Source organism: Rhea pennata, chromosome 1 (assembly GCF_028389875.1).
Source record: "Rhea pennata isolate bPtePen1 chromosome 1, bPtePen1.pri, whole genome shotgun sequence".
Classification (NCBI taxonomy): Eukaryota; Metazoa; Chordata; class Aves; order Rheiformes; family Rheidae; genus Rhea; species Rhea pennata.
The window spans coordinates 70,266,372-70,282,339 of record NC_084663.1 but is presented as its reverse complement, the minus strand read 5'-3'; the positions used below and the strand labels follow the sequence as shown (position 1 = coordinate 70,282,339).

Sequence of the window (15,968 nt, the reverse complement as noted above, 5' to 3'; positions counted from 1 at the left end):
TTATTTTTATTTTTTACAAGAATGTACAGGAGTGAAGAGGCTTTATAGGAGAAAAGCACTTGTAAAGTATTCCATTTATAAATATATATATATATATTTATATGGATTCCACATATATATATATAAATATTTCATATTCCTCCTTGCACTGTAATAACTGAATAACTGCCTTGATTTTTAAAAACATTGCTTTTAAAGTCTAAATTTAGCATGCAAATATTTTAGAGAGAAATGAAGTCCTAGAAAAGGGTGAGTCAATCTGTCTCCCAAAGTCTCTGAACGAAGATTTCACACCCTTCCGGAGGACATACTGTGATCAAACCTCAGTAGAGGGGCAGACATTTCATAGTGTACTTTCCACTAGAGGTCAGGCTGGAGGAGCTAACAATCTAGTCTAACCTTAAAAATCTATGTGCAGGAGTGACTACTTAATAGAGTTTTGGAAGTTTGAAAATCATTATCCAATTAATACTGCATTGCTTCACTTAAACTGAATCACAGAGATATTCTAAATGTCCAACAGCTGGAGTTATTTAAACATGAGAGTATTTTAATGGATGTCAGTATGACCTTTTACAGAGCATATGATGTGTCATTTCAGTTGGCAGGACAATGTTTATGCCACAATGGAAAAGGAAAAAGTTCTTCTTCAAATTCAGCATTGGAATGAAAAACGTGACTTCTAAAAAAGTACTTTTTTTTAATTTTGGTTTTTACTTTTTGCCTTTAGAACGGATACATATTTTGGTTGAATTTTCACACACAAAACAAATCTAGATTTAATTTGTTTCTGTAAAAAACTAGGAAGAGGTATGGCTAAGTATGAATTAATGACAGTAACATGTTTCAGGTGACATTTATTGCACTACCAATAGTTTTAAACACTTATTTTGTTTGATAGGACATGAAGTCATGCTCAAATGGTAAGTCCTAGCTCAGGGTTATTTGGCAGAAATCAAACCTTCTCAACAAGTCATTGCCTAGAGTAAACCTGTCTGCAGTCCCAAAAACCAAAACAAAGTAATTTTGTTCAAAATCATGTAAGGGTTTGTAAAAGTAAAAGAGGGTAGTCCATGATAGACATAAAAAAGGAGGTCAGCTCAGGGTCTTCTAGGCTTCAGTTTAAAATGCTAGCTTGCTTGGCTTGATCTAGCTTGGTGATTTCATCTCCAAGTGAACGTCATACGCTTTTTTTTTTTTTTTTTAATGTCTGCCATGGACTACCCTCTTCTATACTTTCACCAGCTCAAAAGCAGTCTACCTGCTGATAACAGCCAATCATTTAATTAGAGTTACAGATTATTTCATTTAATGATTTATAATAGAAACAAACCATCAACAAGTGGATATTACATAGTACATATTTCTAATGCATCGCCTGGAGAAGTGCAAGAACCATTGTAAAAGGGCTACTCCAAAATACTCCACAGAGCTGGCAGTCAAGAGTTTCACTGAAGCTGGTAAGGCAGATTTCACAGATTGAGCATGTACCCCACTCAGATACAGAGATGGTATTTGTGAGAGTAAGGGAAAATACAGGTTTAAAATAAATGCAAGAGAAACTGAATAATACTGAATCATTCGAGGTATTTCAAAGGGTTTCTGTTTATTTTTTCTGCTTCTGAGCATATAGTGAGTGAACATTTATACCATTGAGCAAATGGAAGGGATTTAAAACCAGTTTTGCTTCAAATGTAAGGTCACAGAAATAAAGACAGGCTCCAGGTATTTCATTTCAGAATTAAATTTCTGCAAAGAAGCTTGATGCAAAAGAAGTTGAAAATTCTGAATACGTCTGGTAATGGCAACTAGACTGCATCACTCCTGCTTGACAATTTGTAACATTTTGACATCCTAACATGTCTTTTAATTAACTAGATCCCAGTTTTAGACTTCAGGTGTTTTCATTATACAATTAAACAACTGTTTGATTTGAATACACAGAACTATATCTTCTTAATCCTATTGCAGGCATACCAGAAAAAATCAAGCTTCAAATCAAGAAAAAAAAAAGAATCAGAAAATTTTGAAATTAAGTGGATAAAAGCCTATTAAGAATCCCTCTCTTAGAAAGCTGATACTCAGAGTTTCTCATTCCACCAAAAAAGCAATTTTAATGCTAATAGAACAGGCTAGTTCTCCTGCTGAATTTCTAACTGATCCCTCTGATAATGGTGGCTTTCCCATTTTTTTAATGGATAGAAGGACACAGCAGGAAAGAAGAAGCAACTAAAACGAATGAGGGAAATATAGCTTTAGTTGGTGTCATTTGGACATAAGGAGGCTGGGTAGTCACAGGCAGATCAATCTGGGACAGTAAGTTGACTCTAATATCTTATTGGTTTGGGACAATGCACAGATCTGGCCACTTCTCCCTCCATCACCAGTCATTCTCAAGCTAGGGAGAGCTGACTGCACAATCCTACCTTGTTGCAACGGCACCATTCAAGGTAGCTGGTCTCAAGATTCCAGGAAAATTTAGCAGTGAAAGAAAGAACAGGAAGAAAACAGCACAAAAAGGGTGCGGGGGAAAAAAGGCACAAGGAGAAGAAACAGAAAAGCCTGTGTTTCCTCTTGGACTTTCTAGTAATAAAGTGGAGCTGATGTGATTTTGCCATCTCAGGAACTGAAGCTCCACAATGTTCTACTTTTAATTCCTCTCTGAAGCATCCTCTTTCTAGAGGATCCATCTCTTCATTATTTCACTCACTAGTAAGATTTAATTCTTGATAAGTGTTCACCTGTTGATTTGAAGTCCTACACGTCTCTTTTCTTAGTAGACACAATTTAAACTATTCTTAAATTGCAATAAAATTGCCCTTTTTGGATTAAACCAGTCTATGTCCTTTCTCACTCCTCCTGTCAGCCTTGCCAGTTATAGCCTAGGGTAATACCTGAGCTCTCACTGACATATCTCACAACTGTGGTTGTATACACAGGCCCTATTATGATACGCTTTGCACTACAACTTCCATGCAAACAGTACAGAAAAGCCTTTGGCATTCAGAGGCAGCAGAGAGAATTCTTCAGCCTCTCTCTGGGCTGTCCTTGGAATGGCGAAATCTAATAAAAAAGCTTCTGGGGTAGAAACGCAAAAAAGAAAACCAGATGTAAGACATTAGGCTCTGACTTTTGCCATTTAAAACTTATCAGCGACCAGCACACTGTATATAAAGTCTTTCTTGGGTTATTTTTGTTCTTGAACTCTATTGCTATTATTTACACCAGAGCTACAAAAACAAGCAAAACAAAAAGACTGGAAAGAATCTTTAAAGAAAATATTTCAAACTAACACATCATAGGAAAGGATGAGCAAAGTGCAAAATTTTCTATCAGCAACATATTTACAAACCCAGTATGACATAAAAGCTAATTATATATTCACTTCTGAATTACCTAGTATATACATTTGCAAGTGTCACTTGTTTTATGCTGAATTCATCCAAAATAAAGAATTTCCTCTACACAGCACCCATAGTTTATCCAGTTACCAAACCTAGATTTGGAGCAACTTCAATAATTCAAATTTTTACCAGTGTCACTAAATAGAATTTTAGCAGAAATGCCTTTTTTTTTTAAATCTATTCAACTGAGAAAAATGGAATTGCTATGGTTTGGGTTTTTAATCCCAAAGTGGATTACACAACAACAATTTCATCAAAGTTTTCTACAAAAAGCCTAGCATTACTTGCTATATCTTATTATTAAGATAAATATTTTTCAAAAAATTACATGATTGGAATCTCCTTCTGATATATAGTGACATTCTATTTGCTGGCTGCAGTTAGAAGAGTCAAAATGAAAACAAAAATACAAACACACTTTTTTCTCTTGTCTTTATTGATTTAGACTTCAGAGCTACAGCCAAAAATAGTCCATCTGTAGAAAATTGTCACACATGCTATCAATACAGCATCATCATATGTTTAGAATCATAAGCACTTGACAAATCACAGGGAGAAAATTCAATCTACTATTTTGGCAATGCAGCCCATGAATAGGGAATATAGGGAGAAGGATCTACCCACCCACCCCCCCACCCACCCCACCTCTAAAAAGAAACATTTCTGAATAGGAATGAAAAGCCTCTGTTAATAACTGAATTCTAGTCACCATGTAAAATTTACAGTGGCTTATTCAAGGTATCAGTACACACTGTCGAAAATTTTACATGGAATGTTGGATAACACAGGGAAGCTCTGGCTCTGTTACAGGTACAGCCCAGTCTTCAGCACTTTGTATGCCATTGAGATGGTAACCACAAACCCAACCATCCAAGACAAACCTCTGCCAGGCTGGGGAAGAGGAGTCAAGTATGCAATAGTGTGAAAGATCCTCGCCCCAGTGAAGATCCTGAAATGGAGCAAGGCTGTGGATAGTTCAGGGCCACTAAGAGCATACAGCAGTCCAATGCCAAGAAATGGGACAATATTTTCAAGGTCATTCAGGTGGCATCTGGGGAAAGAAGAAAAGTTGTTTTATAGTGTTAAATTTTGTTAAAGAAACCACTTCAAGCCTCATTATTTTTCAGTATCTTCAAAGTATGCTACTGGTAAGGTCATAACACAACCGCTGCCTTCCCCTGCAGTGTGGGACTTCACAAAACCAGTTGAGGAACTGAAATCATGTTCACTTGACATTGCTCTGCCGTCTCTTGCGGCACCCTGTATTTGTAAGCTTCTGATCTGCATCAAAGGTATTAGGCTTTTCTCTAGAATCATGATATTATTTTGGGACTTGCACCAGGATTGCATCTTGGTAGACAGGGATGCAAGGAAAGGAAAGGGAGGAAGAGACGCAGCTGGAATTTTCTTACAACTTCTCTCAACTGAACATCAGTTACCTAGATGACTATGACTGCAAGTACTAGACTTCTTGGTCCAGATGTTCTATTCCAAACCTACAAACTCCATAAAGAAAATAAGAAACATGCTCTCACTTGCATAGTCATGACATTTCTTCTATCTTCTTAACTATCCTTAATTTTGAAATTAATGTTTTGTGTTGCATAGAGAGTTTAACTCAAAATAGTACTCAGCAATATTCAATCCGTATTATATGCAAAAAAAAAAAAAAAAAAAGAATTTTACAAATACATTTTGTCCTTGCTGTATTTGACAATTTCCAATGTCACTTTTGGATTCCACTTCCATAGTGAATTTCAAGCAAAAATTTTTTTTATTTTTTCTACCAAAGCTTCAGGAAATTCAGTTATCTTGAAGACTTACTTTTGAGCATCTAGCAGTTGTGATTTACTCTTTTGGTTCTTTTTCTTCACTACTAAGCACTAAAATGGCTGAGAAACATCTGAATTTTGAAACCATAATATAATTTACTAAAAATGTGTTGAGACTGAGCTCCAGATGTTGAGATACTCTTCCACATCTCTTCCTGAACGTTCTGTGCTCCCTTTACCTCTTTAGAAAAATTATAATTCCAGTCAAATTTGCTGATTGAAACAACTTCTAAGCCTTACTAATTATGTCAAATTTCAGTGCCAACCAGGAACAGATCACTGTGCTGTTTTGCAGCTGTTTTTTGAACACATTTATCATTAAAAGCAAAAGCATCCTCCATTAATTGTTTTATCAGAACAAATAAACTGAAGAAAGTAGTGTCTCTTCCTATCTATAAATGCAACAAATCTCAGTCACTTATACAGAAGAGAAGTAAGCCATGCTTAAATCTATACGGCATTCTCTGTTGCTATGAAGCTTCCAAAAGAAGATATAGTTAACATCCATTTTGAGGTATTGTTGTGAGGAAAAAAAAAAAAAAAAAGGATGCTGCAACACCAGTGGAGTCACTAGAACTGGGCTGAGCTAATAGTTCAGGGGAAGTCTCAACAGTTCTGCAAAACAATTGCATGGGATTTAAGAATAGAGTCTTCTAAAAATCTGATCTGTCAGTGACTCTGAGAGGTAGTTGTCATTTTCCTAAGGTAATATTGCAAGTTAAAGGGGTATCTGGTAGTAAAGTTAGTATTGATTTTTCTGTCCTTTTAGAAACTACAAATAGAAAGAAATGACTCCTCACCAAAAAGTGTTCATTTTTAACAGCAGTGAATTAAACAATTAATGACTCCCTGAATGCACAAGAGATGGAAAAGGAAAGTGCAGAGCATTTTTACTGCCCACTGAGATTAGACTCTTCTTTCTGCAATTTTAATCCAGGAGAGAAATATATAAATATACTAGACTTCATGGAATTACAAACATCTACATTTTCAAGGATGCACTGCTCTGAAATTAGAGTTGGTACTTATTTTCAAAATTTTCCCCAATAGAGGTTTTAAAGAGAGTAGTTTATTCACATTCAAGTTTTTGGTACCAAAATAAAATAAAATAAAATAAAACAAAACATATACAGCAAACTAACTATTAGTTTCATCAAAGAATAAGATATGGAAAACATTAAGACATTAAAGCACCCCATGTTAGCACAGGTATATCAAGAAGTGTATTAAATAGCATCTCCAAAGATATGATTTTGGTAACAGAAAATTTTTGCCACAAATAAAATTTAGTAAGATGCAATATTTAGCCCACTGAAATATAGTTTACATTCTGCTGTGAATCTTGCAGAGCCAAATACATATACTGCAGGTTGCACACTGCCATACTATTAATAGCATTCTTCCAGAAGGCTGGTCAACTTTACTGCACAATTGACACATTAGTGAGTAACCCCAATTCAATCTAGCAAAAAGAGCACAGGCTTTAACTCCCACTCACTACAATTTCCCAGATTAGGCCCTCATTACAACTCAGAGTTGCATAGTAGTTTTAGTCCTCTTCCTCCTGTTATTTCCTTTACACTTTAGCAAAGGATGCAACCATCACTGTTCATGCTCAAATTATACAGAAGATGATTTACACTTAGCATAACTCACTGCTTCATACTAAATTACATTTACAATCACATTTTGTAATATTCTTACCATTTCCCCCATGCATACTGAATACTATCCAAGAGTTAGCCATTATAGACAAACAATGATTTATTATTTTAGTATGCACGCTGACCATTTGAACATGGAATCGTTTGTTCATTTAGACAAATTAGTTTATAACATTACAACATAAAGCACCACAAAAAACACATAGGTTTGCCAAACAGCTTGAAATTATTTCCCTTATTAGTACTAAATGGTATTTAATAATAATTTTTGATAGACTCCTATGCTTACCTGCGCACACGTTCAACATCTGCGTCAGTTCGCAGGTATTTTTTAGCACTCTCGCCTTTACCCAATGATGCTGCATCTTCTGGGTTGGCAAATGCCTATTCGAAACAAACATGCAAAAAACAATAGAAGCAAGAATATTTCTTCTAGTCAAGGGAGCTTGATATAAAGGTTACTCTTTTTTTAACTAATGCCTCTACTTTGCATAACTTTCCTGAAGTTAAATGCACCAGGAATAATACCTCATTTAGTTTTATTACTGAATTCTTAAACCCAGCCTATACATGCTTGCATATTGACAAATTACTGCAATGCAATTTATGCATGTAGATTAAGCCTTCTTAAAACAAGAAAACATGGACAACGATTGATACTCAACCTGAAGCAATTTCAATGGGCTGAGGAGAAACAGGAAATGGAAGGCAGAACTGCTGCTAGTATTGAATGAGTCTTTTTTTTCACTATTCCTGACAAACTATCTTAAAGCCCTTTTGGACTCCTTCCTCCTTCAGAAGTCTACACAGCAAAAGTATCCAAAAGGCGTACTCTAATCCTTGTTTATGACCAAATAAGTTGCTTCATTTCTTCACAGGTACCAATATTGCCAATTACACTACCCTTTTACTTCCAAATACCCTAAGACCGTATATGAAAATACCACATATTCAGTTAGCACAAACTGGAGTAGATCTCTCCTTGATACTACATGCAGTAACATCTGTGGTAACATCTGTGGCAACACACTGTAGACTGTCCTGGCTATGCAGGCAAGATAGGTTTAAATTTTAAGAAAGCTACATAATTGCTTTCTCAGGCAGCCTTGATTCCTTTCTGTGAAATATTCCTGACCTCAACTCTGGAGACATGTTAGCAGTATCAACATCAGCAAAAGTTTTTTTCCTTTCTGCTCCCTGCTTTCCTCCATTTTCCATAACTCTTTGCTGTTGCCTATTTTCTCTTTTAAAGACTTTTTTGCTTTAAATAGAAAATAAAAGTGACTTCAGTAGTTTGTCCATTCACGATACTATTATCCATCAGAAGAAAATCCAGATCAATGAAGAGTCTATTGTCATCTGCATACATATGGACAATAACACAATATGAACATTAATACCTGACTTCATTGGATCTACGTATAGGACTAGTACAATCGATTTGGTTTTGCAAGAACAAAAGCAAGTAATGTGAAGACACAGAAATCTCGCTTCTATTTTGAAAATATAGCATAATCTGTGTGCTATACTAGGCTCAATTTTCAGCTGTGCCAAACACCTAGAGAATTATCTGAAATCAGCAGTAGCTCAAATGCTGTGCTGTTAGGACCTCATAATAAAAGGCACTGACTAACATCATGAACACTGCAATCGTCTTACACCCAGGGAGAACATAAAGTAACATTTCTACAACAGGACTGCAACAAAATCCTTGAAGCACACACCCCATCTCACAGTTCTCACAAAGAGAACCATAGGGGACAAACCCAGGGTTCTTTCAGCCCAGGACCTTGTTTCCAAAAGTGGCCATTAGCAGATGCCTAAAGAAGATGGAGCACAGGGCAAACACACACTTCCCATGAGCACTCTCTCCTAAGGTAGAGGCAATTTCTGTATTATTTAATAAACCTCAATGCGTCTCTCGTATACTTATCTAGCCTCCTCTTCAATCCATGCAAACTTTTAACCCACTGCTCATTCTATAAAATGACTTTTTTATATATATATGATGACCTAACTGAAATGGAAAGACTAAAACAATTAGGGAATGTAAAGAGCTTTAAAATTACTGGATGACAGGCCAACAGATGTATAAAAATACAATTCATGTTCCCTCTCCTGACCCTACTAGCTGTTTATTCACTTAACATGGCTCCATATCATACTTTATTTGCTTTATAAATTGAGTACCCTCAACACCAGCACTCTGCACAATACAGTGAAAATTACAGTTAGGAAAAATTCTTATTTAAAAAGGATAAAATTGCTTTAGAAGGACAGAATAATTCAAATGCAACTGTAAGATACAGTCTCATAATTAGGTAAAAGACATCCTCCATTTGAGGCTGACACAGCATCAATAGGCCAAACCCAGAACATGATTATGTGGAAAAGAAAAAGAAACAAAACCCAACATGGAAAGCATTAATATTTGAAAGCTGAAAAGGAAAGAAGCATTTTTGATAACTCTGAATTTTAATAGGAATTTCACTTTCTTCTACCAGATAGTATTCACAGTTTCTTACCTTTCTTCTTATTCTGAAGTATGCTGTTATAGAACTCATTAGCATCATTTTTAGAAGAACAATAGTTGTATAGGTAGCATAAGCCTGGAAGACTTCATTGTCAATTATTTGGGTCAGTTTAGCCATTTTTCCCAATTCTCACAGATGACCTTTAAAAAGAAGGGGGAAAAAAGTCAGACTAACATTATAATAACCGAAAGTACAGCAACATAACTGTCAGAATAGCTTTCTCTAGCACCACTGCAGCAAAAGCACAATTTTTCCTTTGTGAAACATTTTCAAACAAATTTATTTTCCTCATTTTTTTTCACAATGACATAATATTATAAGATTATAAATTATGCTACTAGTTAATTTTTCTCTTTTGTAGTATCTGCTTATTAAACTCTCAAAATATACATCACCAAAATATTTAACATGATTGCAAAAAGAAAATTTAGGTACAGAAACTAGTACACTTTTCCAATACCACCAGTTGGACCAATTCATTTTAACTAGTGAATTTCCCGAAACAATTACTGGATAAAAAGTGTGAAATGAGATACATAAAAATATTTTCCCAACTTAATGGTTGAAATGGAAAATTACTATTGCTTGCCTTTTCCATAAATTAGAATTGCACTCCAGCTTCCAAACAAACCCGTATCTTCTCTCCCAGCTGTAACTTGTGATCAAAGCTAATTATATATTCATTTTTTAATTTCAGATCTAATTCTTAAAAGTTGTTTTTAGCACAATTCATGTGCAAAGATTAAATTCAAAGTCAGCTGTAACAACAAAAAGCAGAGAACTGTTTACACTTTTAAGATGGCAGGTTTAAGCTAATGAAGTATCTTTCTAATGAGATTGTTCCAAAACCACAATCCTATGAAAGTGGTATCTTGTATCAGTAAGTGTTATCCATAAAGTTAAGAATGTAATGAAGACTGAACGCATATAAAATCAACGGCATATCTTCTCATACGTTCAATTTTGCTCTGCACAGTGTAAGGCTTTTGGCTTATCAAGTGTTTTAAACATGCATTTAGTGAGTAGGAATCCATAAAACTAGCATTTCTTAGCTACTGGCTAAGAAATTCATTCATTCTGAGACCAAAATAAATTTTCCTTTGTCACTGTTAATTTCATTATTTCCTAGGATATGCTTTTAATCAAAAAAAAAAAAAAAAGTTGTATTTTCTACAACTCCAATGATTCCTCCTGTTGACTTCAGCAAGGCAAGAGAGCCAGCTATTACAGAACAGAGGCTCGATAAGCTGGCCGCAGCAGAAGACACTTGTTCCTAAGAGGCACCTTTGAGAGGAGATGGGCAGCATGGAGGTGAACAGCTGTTCGCTCAGTGAAACGAACCTAGCCTTGCCTGGAGCTGGATGGGATTTTGCTCCTGGTTTTATCCACCAAAAAGAGGGTCTGGGTCGGGGCCAACCAGTGTGCCTAGGGACTGTGGGAAATTTGATACAACTCTTTTCTCTCACATTACTGTGCAGCAGTTCTCAAAATAACCAGCAATCAGCAGAGATTTTCTCAGGAAGCACTAGGGAGGGAACAGAAACTATAATTTTTGAACTTGCCTCACACCAAAAACTGGGTAGAGTTTCACAGAACAAAGAGAAAATAAACCCATAGCTTCAGAGCACTTTTCCATATTGAACATGAAAGCCATGCTAAAAACATGTCCAAGAACTACGCAAAGCCATGAGAAACCATTCACCAACTTTTGTATACCCTTCCAGCGGGAACTGTACCACATTTAATCCATTTTCCCCAATTGGAGAGGTTGGCCTCTTCAAATTTCCACAAAGTTCAGGCCCTGTCTTCACTAGGAAGAGGCAGGATCAAAAATCTTACCGAAGGCAAGAAATTTATAGTTTTAACCTCAGCAGAAAAGCCGTAATAAACCTTAAATTGTACAACAGCATAAGGTTTAAGGGGACATGGTATTTTTACTGAAACTACGAATGGCCTGACCTGGACGCGTAACACCTCTCCGCGGCAAAGCCCACATCTGGTAGGCGCGCAGACCTAGATCCCAGGCACGGGTCCTTCAAAGCGGACGGGTAAAGAGACTTGGGAACTTTGTCCTGCTCTTTGTCCGCGGTTGCCGTGCCCAGGCCCATGACTCTGCAAAAAAACCCGCGCGGGACCTTTCGGCACCCGAAACGCCCCTGCGGAGCATCTCCTCGGGCTACGGCGCGCGGGCGGCGGCGGTGCCCCCCGCGGGCCGCAGCGGTCCCCCATGCGGGCCGCGGACTGACGCACTCACGGCGTGTGTGTAACCCCAGGGGCGGATGCACCTCTGCCCCGCAGCACTCCCCGGGAAAGCTGCCGGTAGCGAGCGCCAAGCTCGCAGCCGGGGTGCGCGCAGGCAGCGTCTGCCTGCCGTGCCTAAATCAGTCACCAAAGCAGAGACACGGACCACAGCAAAGTTTAGTGGGCGGAACCCTCTGTGAAATACCTCAGGGTTTTCACAAACTTTGTTTTGGGGGGAAGGAGGGGGCCGAGGAGAGCACCGACCCCTACACAGAGCAACCCCTGCGGCGACTGCACCGGGGGCCAGGTCAACCCCGCCCGCGACCACCGCCCGCAGCCGGTCAAACCGCGGGACAACAGGTCTCAGCGATCCCTCCCCACGCACACAAATAATGAAATAATTAAACTCTCCGAGGGAAACGCCGCTGTGCAGCCACCGCTCTCCACCCCCAGGGCGCCCGGAAGCGCCGCGTCCGCCGCCGCGCAGCACTTCCCGCCACGCCGCCCCCGGCCCGGCCCGGCCCGGCCGCCATCGCGCAGCGCTCACGCACCTCGCCCGGTCCCCTCGGAGCGCGTAGGCACCGCGCCGAACCCCGCTGCTGCCGGCCGCCGCTGAGCCCGCGCCCACCCCGGCCCGGCCCGGCCTGCCCTGCCCTCTCCTTCGCGCCCCGCCTCCGCGGGCGGCGGCAGCTCGGGGCCGGGCCCGGCCGGGCCGAGCCGAGCCGGGCCCGGCCGGGCCGGGGCGCAGCCAGGCTTCAGCTCGTTTCCTCACGCCAACATCTCTCGGGAAAGAGCTGGCGGCCGCAGAGCTCCGCTGCGTGTGCCGGCGAGCCGCGCCGCCATCGCTGGGCTTGTTCAGGGCGCCGGGCCTCACGCCTTAAGGACGAGCAGGACGAGCAAACAAATGGGGGGGGAGGGGGGGAAGAAAACCCCAAACAACAGCAACAACAACAAAAACCCTCTCGTCTGACCATCCTCGGACTTCGCAATAATGTTAAAATTGCGGAGAGAACCGGAAGGTCACAACCGCAGTTCACCCTTCGTTAGGAGTGTCCCACACAGGTTGGCCACACGCCTCCTAGGCAGGCCGGGCGCTTATTTAAAACCTTACTTAGAAGTCCTTCAAGGCTCAGTACTTAAATTGTTCTGGCAGATTTGAACCTTTACCAAAGGCAAAAATGCATTGCTAAACCATGAGGGCTGTTACAGTCAGGACCCATCATTTGGTTCTGCAAAGCATAACAGAAAATAGAGGAATTTCAGGACTGGCCATGGAGCTCTCCTGCCAGCACGCTAACATATGAAGAAAGGAGAAAACCTGACGTTAAAACTTCTTACTGCTTCTTCTTGTTCTTCTTCAAAAAATACACTGATTCCGGACTCTCTTCCTTATAACTGTAACAAAGTTTTTGACTAAAAGGCTCATAATAAAAAAGACAGTATAGACAAGGTTACTCAGCTATACAGTAAAGATTTCAGAAATAAGGTATGTAGAAAGAAAGACAATTTTTAAAGCCGTATCATCACTGAAAATTAGTCTTAGCTACATACATTCAACATCATAGACATCATTCGCATGCTTCATGCCACCAGGAAAATGCCTGCGTTTCTGCAAAGGCCTCTTGTGACTGTTGCTATTACCGTCAGACATGAGATAACTCACTCGAGCAAGGACATCAGAATCAGAACCGTTTTTATACCTGGCTGTAAAAGCTGGACTCTCTACAACCTTTGTTCTCCCTAAGCACACAGCAAACAGTCTTTCCGTTGAAGCCATGGGAACAGCTCAGAGGAGCGTGAGTAGCTACCTGGGCAAGAGGGTGCAAATTTTGCAGATTTTCTTTTCCCAGAGAATAGATTTATAAAAAAGGGAAACATTTCTAGGGCTCATAACATTTTCAAGGCAGAAATTGTATCTTCATATGTACTTGTACACCACCTAGCACATAATATAGCCCAATCACATATCATAATTAGTGCAATAGAATTATAATGATTTTTTGTTACCTTCTTTTTTTTTTCAAACAAACTCATACCTGAGCCAGTTTAAAAAGAAGGTAAGTTAACAGAGCTAAACTAAACCAATATATTATACTTGAAAACAAAAGTTGGTAATTGTTTTATAACCAATCTCAGAACTAGACTTGGAAATGTCAAAAAGCCTGGAGAAAGACCGTTTTAATTAGATTTGTAAATATAAAAAGAAGTGGAAATGCATCCAGAAATTCAACAAAAAATCATCCTTTCATTTGGATTTCTCATTTCAGTTTTATGGATTATGGAATTTTGACATTGATATATGCAATATTAAAAAAAAAATTAAATTGAGAAAGCTTGTACATTTACAGTTTTGAGGCCCACCTTACTAATTTTTTCCTACTATTGTTTAATTGCCCTAATTCTAAGGAAGGGAGATAGATAACGAGGGAGGGAGGAGAGAGAAAACAAAGAAAGGAAAGAAGGAAAACAACAAAAGAAAAAGGAAAACAAGAAAAAAGGCAAGAAAAAAAAAAAAAGAAAATAGGAGGCCATATTTCTTGCAAACCTGAACTGCTTAAGAATGCGGGAGAAGTGTCTGTAAGCAGGATGCAAAACCAGGGCTGTAGCCAGTAAGGCAGAAGTGAACTTGTGTTCAAGGTCTATTTTCTTTTAAAAGTTCAGTAGCAGCGTAAAGTGTCTGTACAACATTGAAAACTGCTGTGATCTAAGTGAGGTTAGATACATAGCTGTAGTGCTAGTTGCTCCTGAGGGGCTCATTCTCACAGTCTTCACTCATGTGAATTGTCCCTTTGATGTTAATAGGATTACTCTTGTAAATCAGGGATGCCATATCAGCCCAATGCCCAGGGTTATACTGATCACGAAGCACTTGATCTTGCAAACCTAATTCACGTGAGCAATTCTTTTTTCATGACAGTTTTCTCATTGATCTGAAGAACTGTCCATACAGCCAGAGACAGTAGAATCAGGACACAATTTTGGGGTCACCGTCGAAGTACGAACACAAGAGCTTTTCATTTAACCTCCAGCAAGGAATGGATACTGCCCAGTAAGTTCAGATATAATCATTCCCTTTTGACTACAAGGAAGACAAGGGAGAAGCATGTATTGATCAACCTTGTTCAGTTCTGTCTCCTTTTGTGTCTCCGTTTATTCACCATAATTAAATTGGTAAAGAGTGAACCAATAATATATTTTCTACATCTGAAGCTTCTGTTTATCACCACTTTGCTAATGTAAGTTAGTTGTTTCTTCAATCAACAGCTGTTCTGTAAAATTGACAAATAATGCCTCCTGCATTAAATGAACTAGTGATTTATAAAGTAAAACAAATCATGAACAGTGTAAGAGTCAGTACATATTTTAACTTAAAATCTGACAGACTGTCTAAATGCCAAAAGGAAAGTGTTACAGAGTGTTCAGGATAACAGACCACAGTCAGTTTTTGTGCTACTCAATTAAAACTTACTTCCCCTGGTTAGCAAGGACTTTTGCTATATCAAGTGTTGACACCTATGTAATTTAACTGTGATTCACATGCTTCTACTTCAGAAGATCTCAAACTGCTATCTAGGTTCTCTGGGGAACTGCTTCAAAAACACCCAGAAGGGATCTTTGTTCAGTGAGGAAGGCCTCCTACTGCCTCAGTGAAGGCTTCTGCAGCATAAGCAACCTTTTGGTTCAGCTTATAACTCCAAAAACTGTATACATCCAGTGTTTCTCTTCTAGTATGTTCAGTCATGATGGTTTGTAAGGATAAAACCAAAGCTGAAATCCTAAGTACACAGAAGGGGGGGGAAATGGACATGTGAAAGTGACATGGATTTGATTAAAATAAAGATTTCAATATGGAGAGGAATTTGCATTAAGCTAGGGAGATAATGTATTCAAGAACAGATATAACAACTGAGGGAACATAACTGAAACATTAATAGTTTCATCAAAACATACTTACATTTGGCTGAACTCATTAAATTCATCTCAACTGTTCTTCATTTTAACAAACTTAAGAGCACAAAACAGCGTTCTTGAGAGGGCTCTAAGGCAGGAAGTGCTGTGTGTTTGCACAGAACTAGCCAGATTGCATTCAAATGGTTCAAGACTCGGGCTCCTAGCCAATGTCATTAGGTAATAATAATAAAAGACTCATAGGCATTTGTTTAGCTGTTTAGTAGGTGTTTGATTTGCACGTTTGCAATTCTTGTGTTTGCTTTATTTTTATCGAGCATTCATTTAAATAAGTTTTTATTCATGTTCGGAAAACAACAATTATCAGTAGTGGAACTCAGGTTG

General features: G+C 38.7%; 1 protein-coding gene across 2 annotated transcripts; it reads right to left on the bottom strand.

Annotated features, from left to right (window-relative positions):
- Nucleotides 1-3,806: 3,806 nt before the first annotated feature.
- MGST1 (microsomal glutathione S-transferase 1) lies at nucleotides 3,807-15,651 on the bottom strand. 2 transcript variants are annotated; one of them, XM_062570405.1, is made up of 4 exons: nucleotides 15,631-15,651; nucleotides 9,426-9,574; nucleotides 7,190-7,284; nucleotides 3,807-4,455 (listed from the first exon to the last, which is right to left on the bottom strand). In XM_062570405.1, the coding sequence occupies exons 2-4, from the start codon at nucleotides 9,549-9,551 to the stop codon at nucleotides 4,209-4,211; spliced, it is 468 nt and encodes a 155-aa protein (XP_062426389.1). In that variant the 5' UTR covers nucleotides 9,552-9,574; nucleotides 15,631-15,651; the 3' UTR covers nucleotides 3,807-4,208. The 2 variants fall into 2 exon arrangements, with proteins under 2 accessions (XP_062426389.1, XP_062426379.1); XM_062570395.1 differs by lacking the exon at nucleotides 15,631-15,651 and adding an exon at nucleotides 12,227-12,328 and having other exon boundaries at nucleotides 3,808-4,455.
- Nucleotides 15,652-15,968: the final 317 nt, after the last annotated feature.

Coding starts and splice junctions, on each gene's coding strand:
- MGST1 (XM_062570405.1), bottom strand. CDS start 9,551: ATGGCTAAACTGACCCAAATAATTGACAATGAAGTCTTCCAGGCTTAT. Junction 7,285..9,425: donor ACTTCAGAATAAGAAGAAAG/GTAAGAAACTGT, acceptor TGTTTCGAATAG/GCATTTGCCAACCCAGAAGA. Junction 4,456..7,189: donor GATGTTGAACGTGTGCGCAG/GTAAGCATAGGA, acceptor TTCTTTCCCCAG/ATGCCACCTGAATGACCTTG.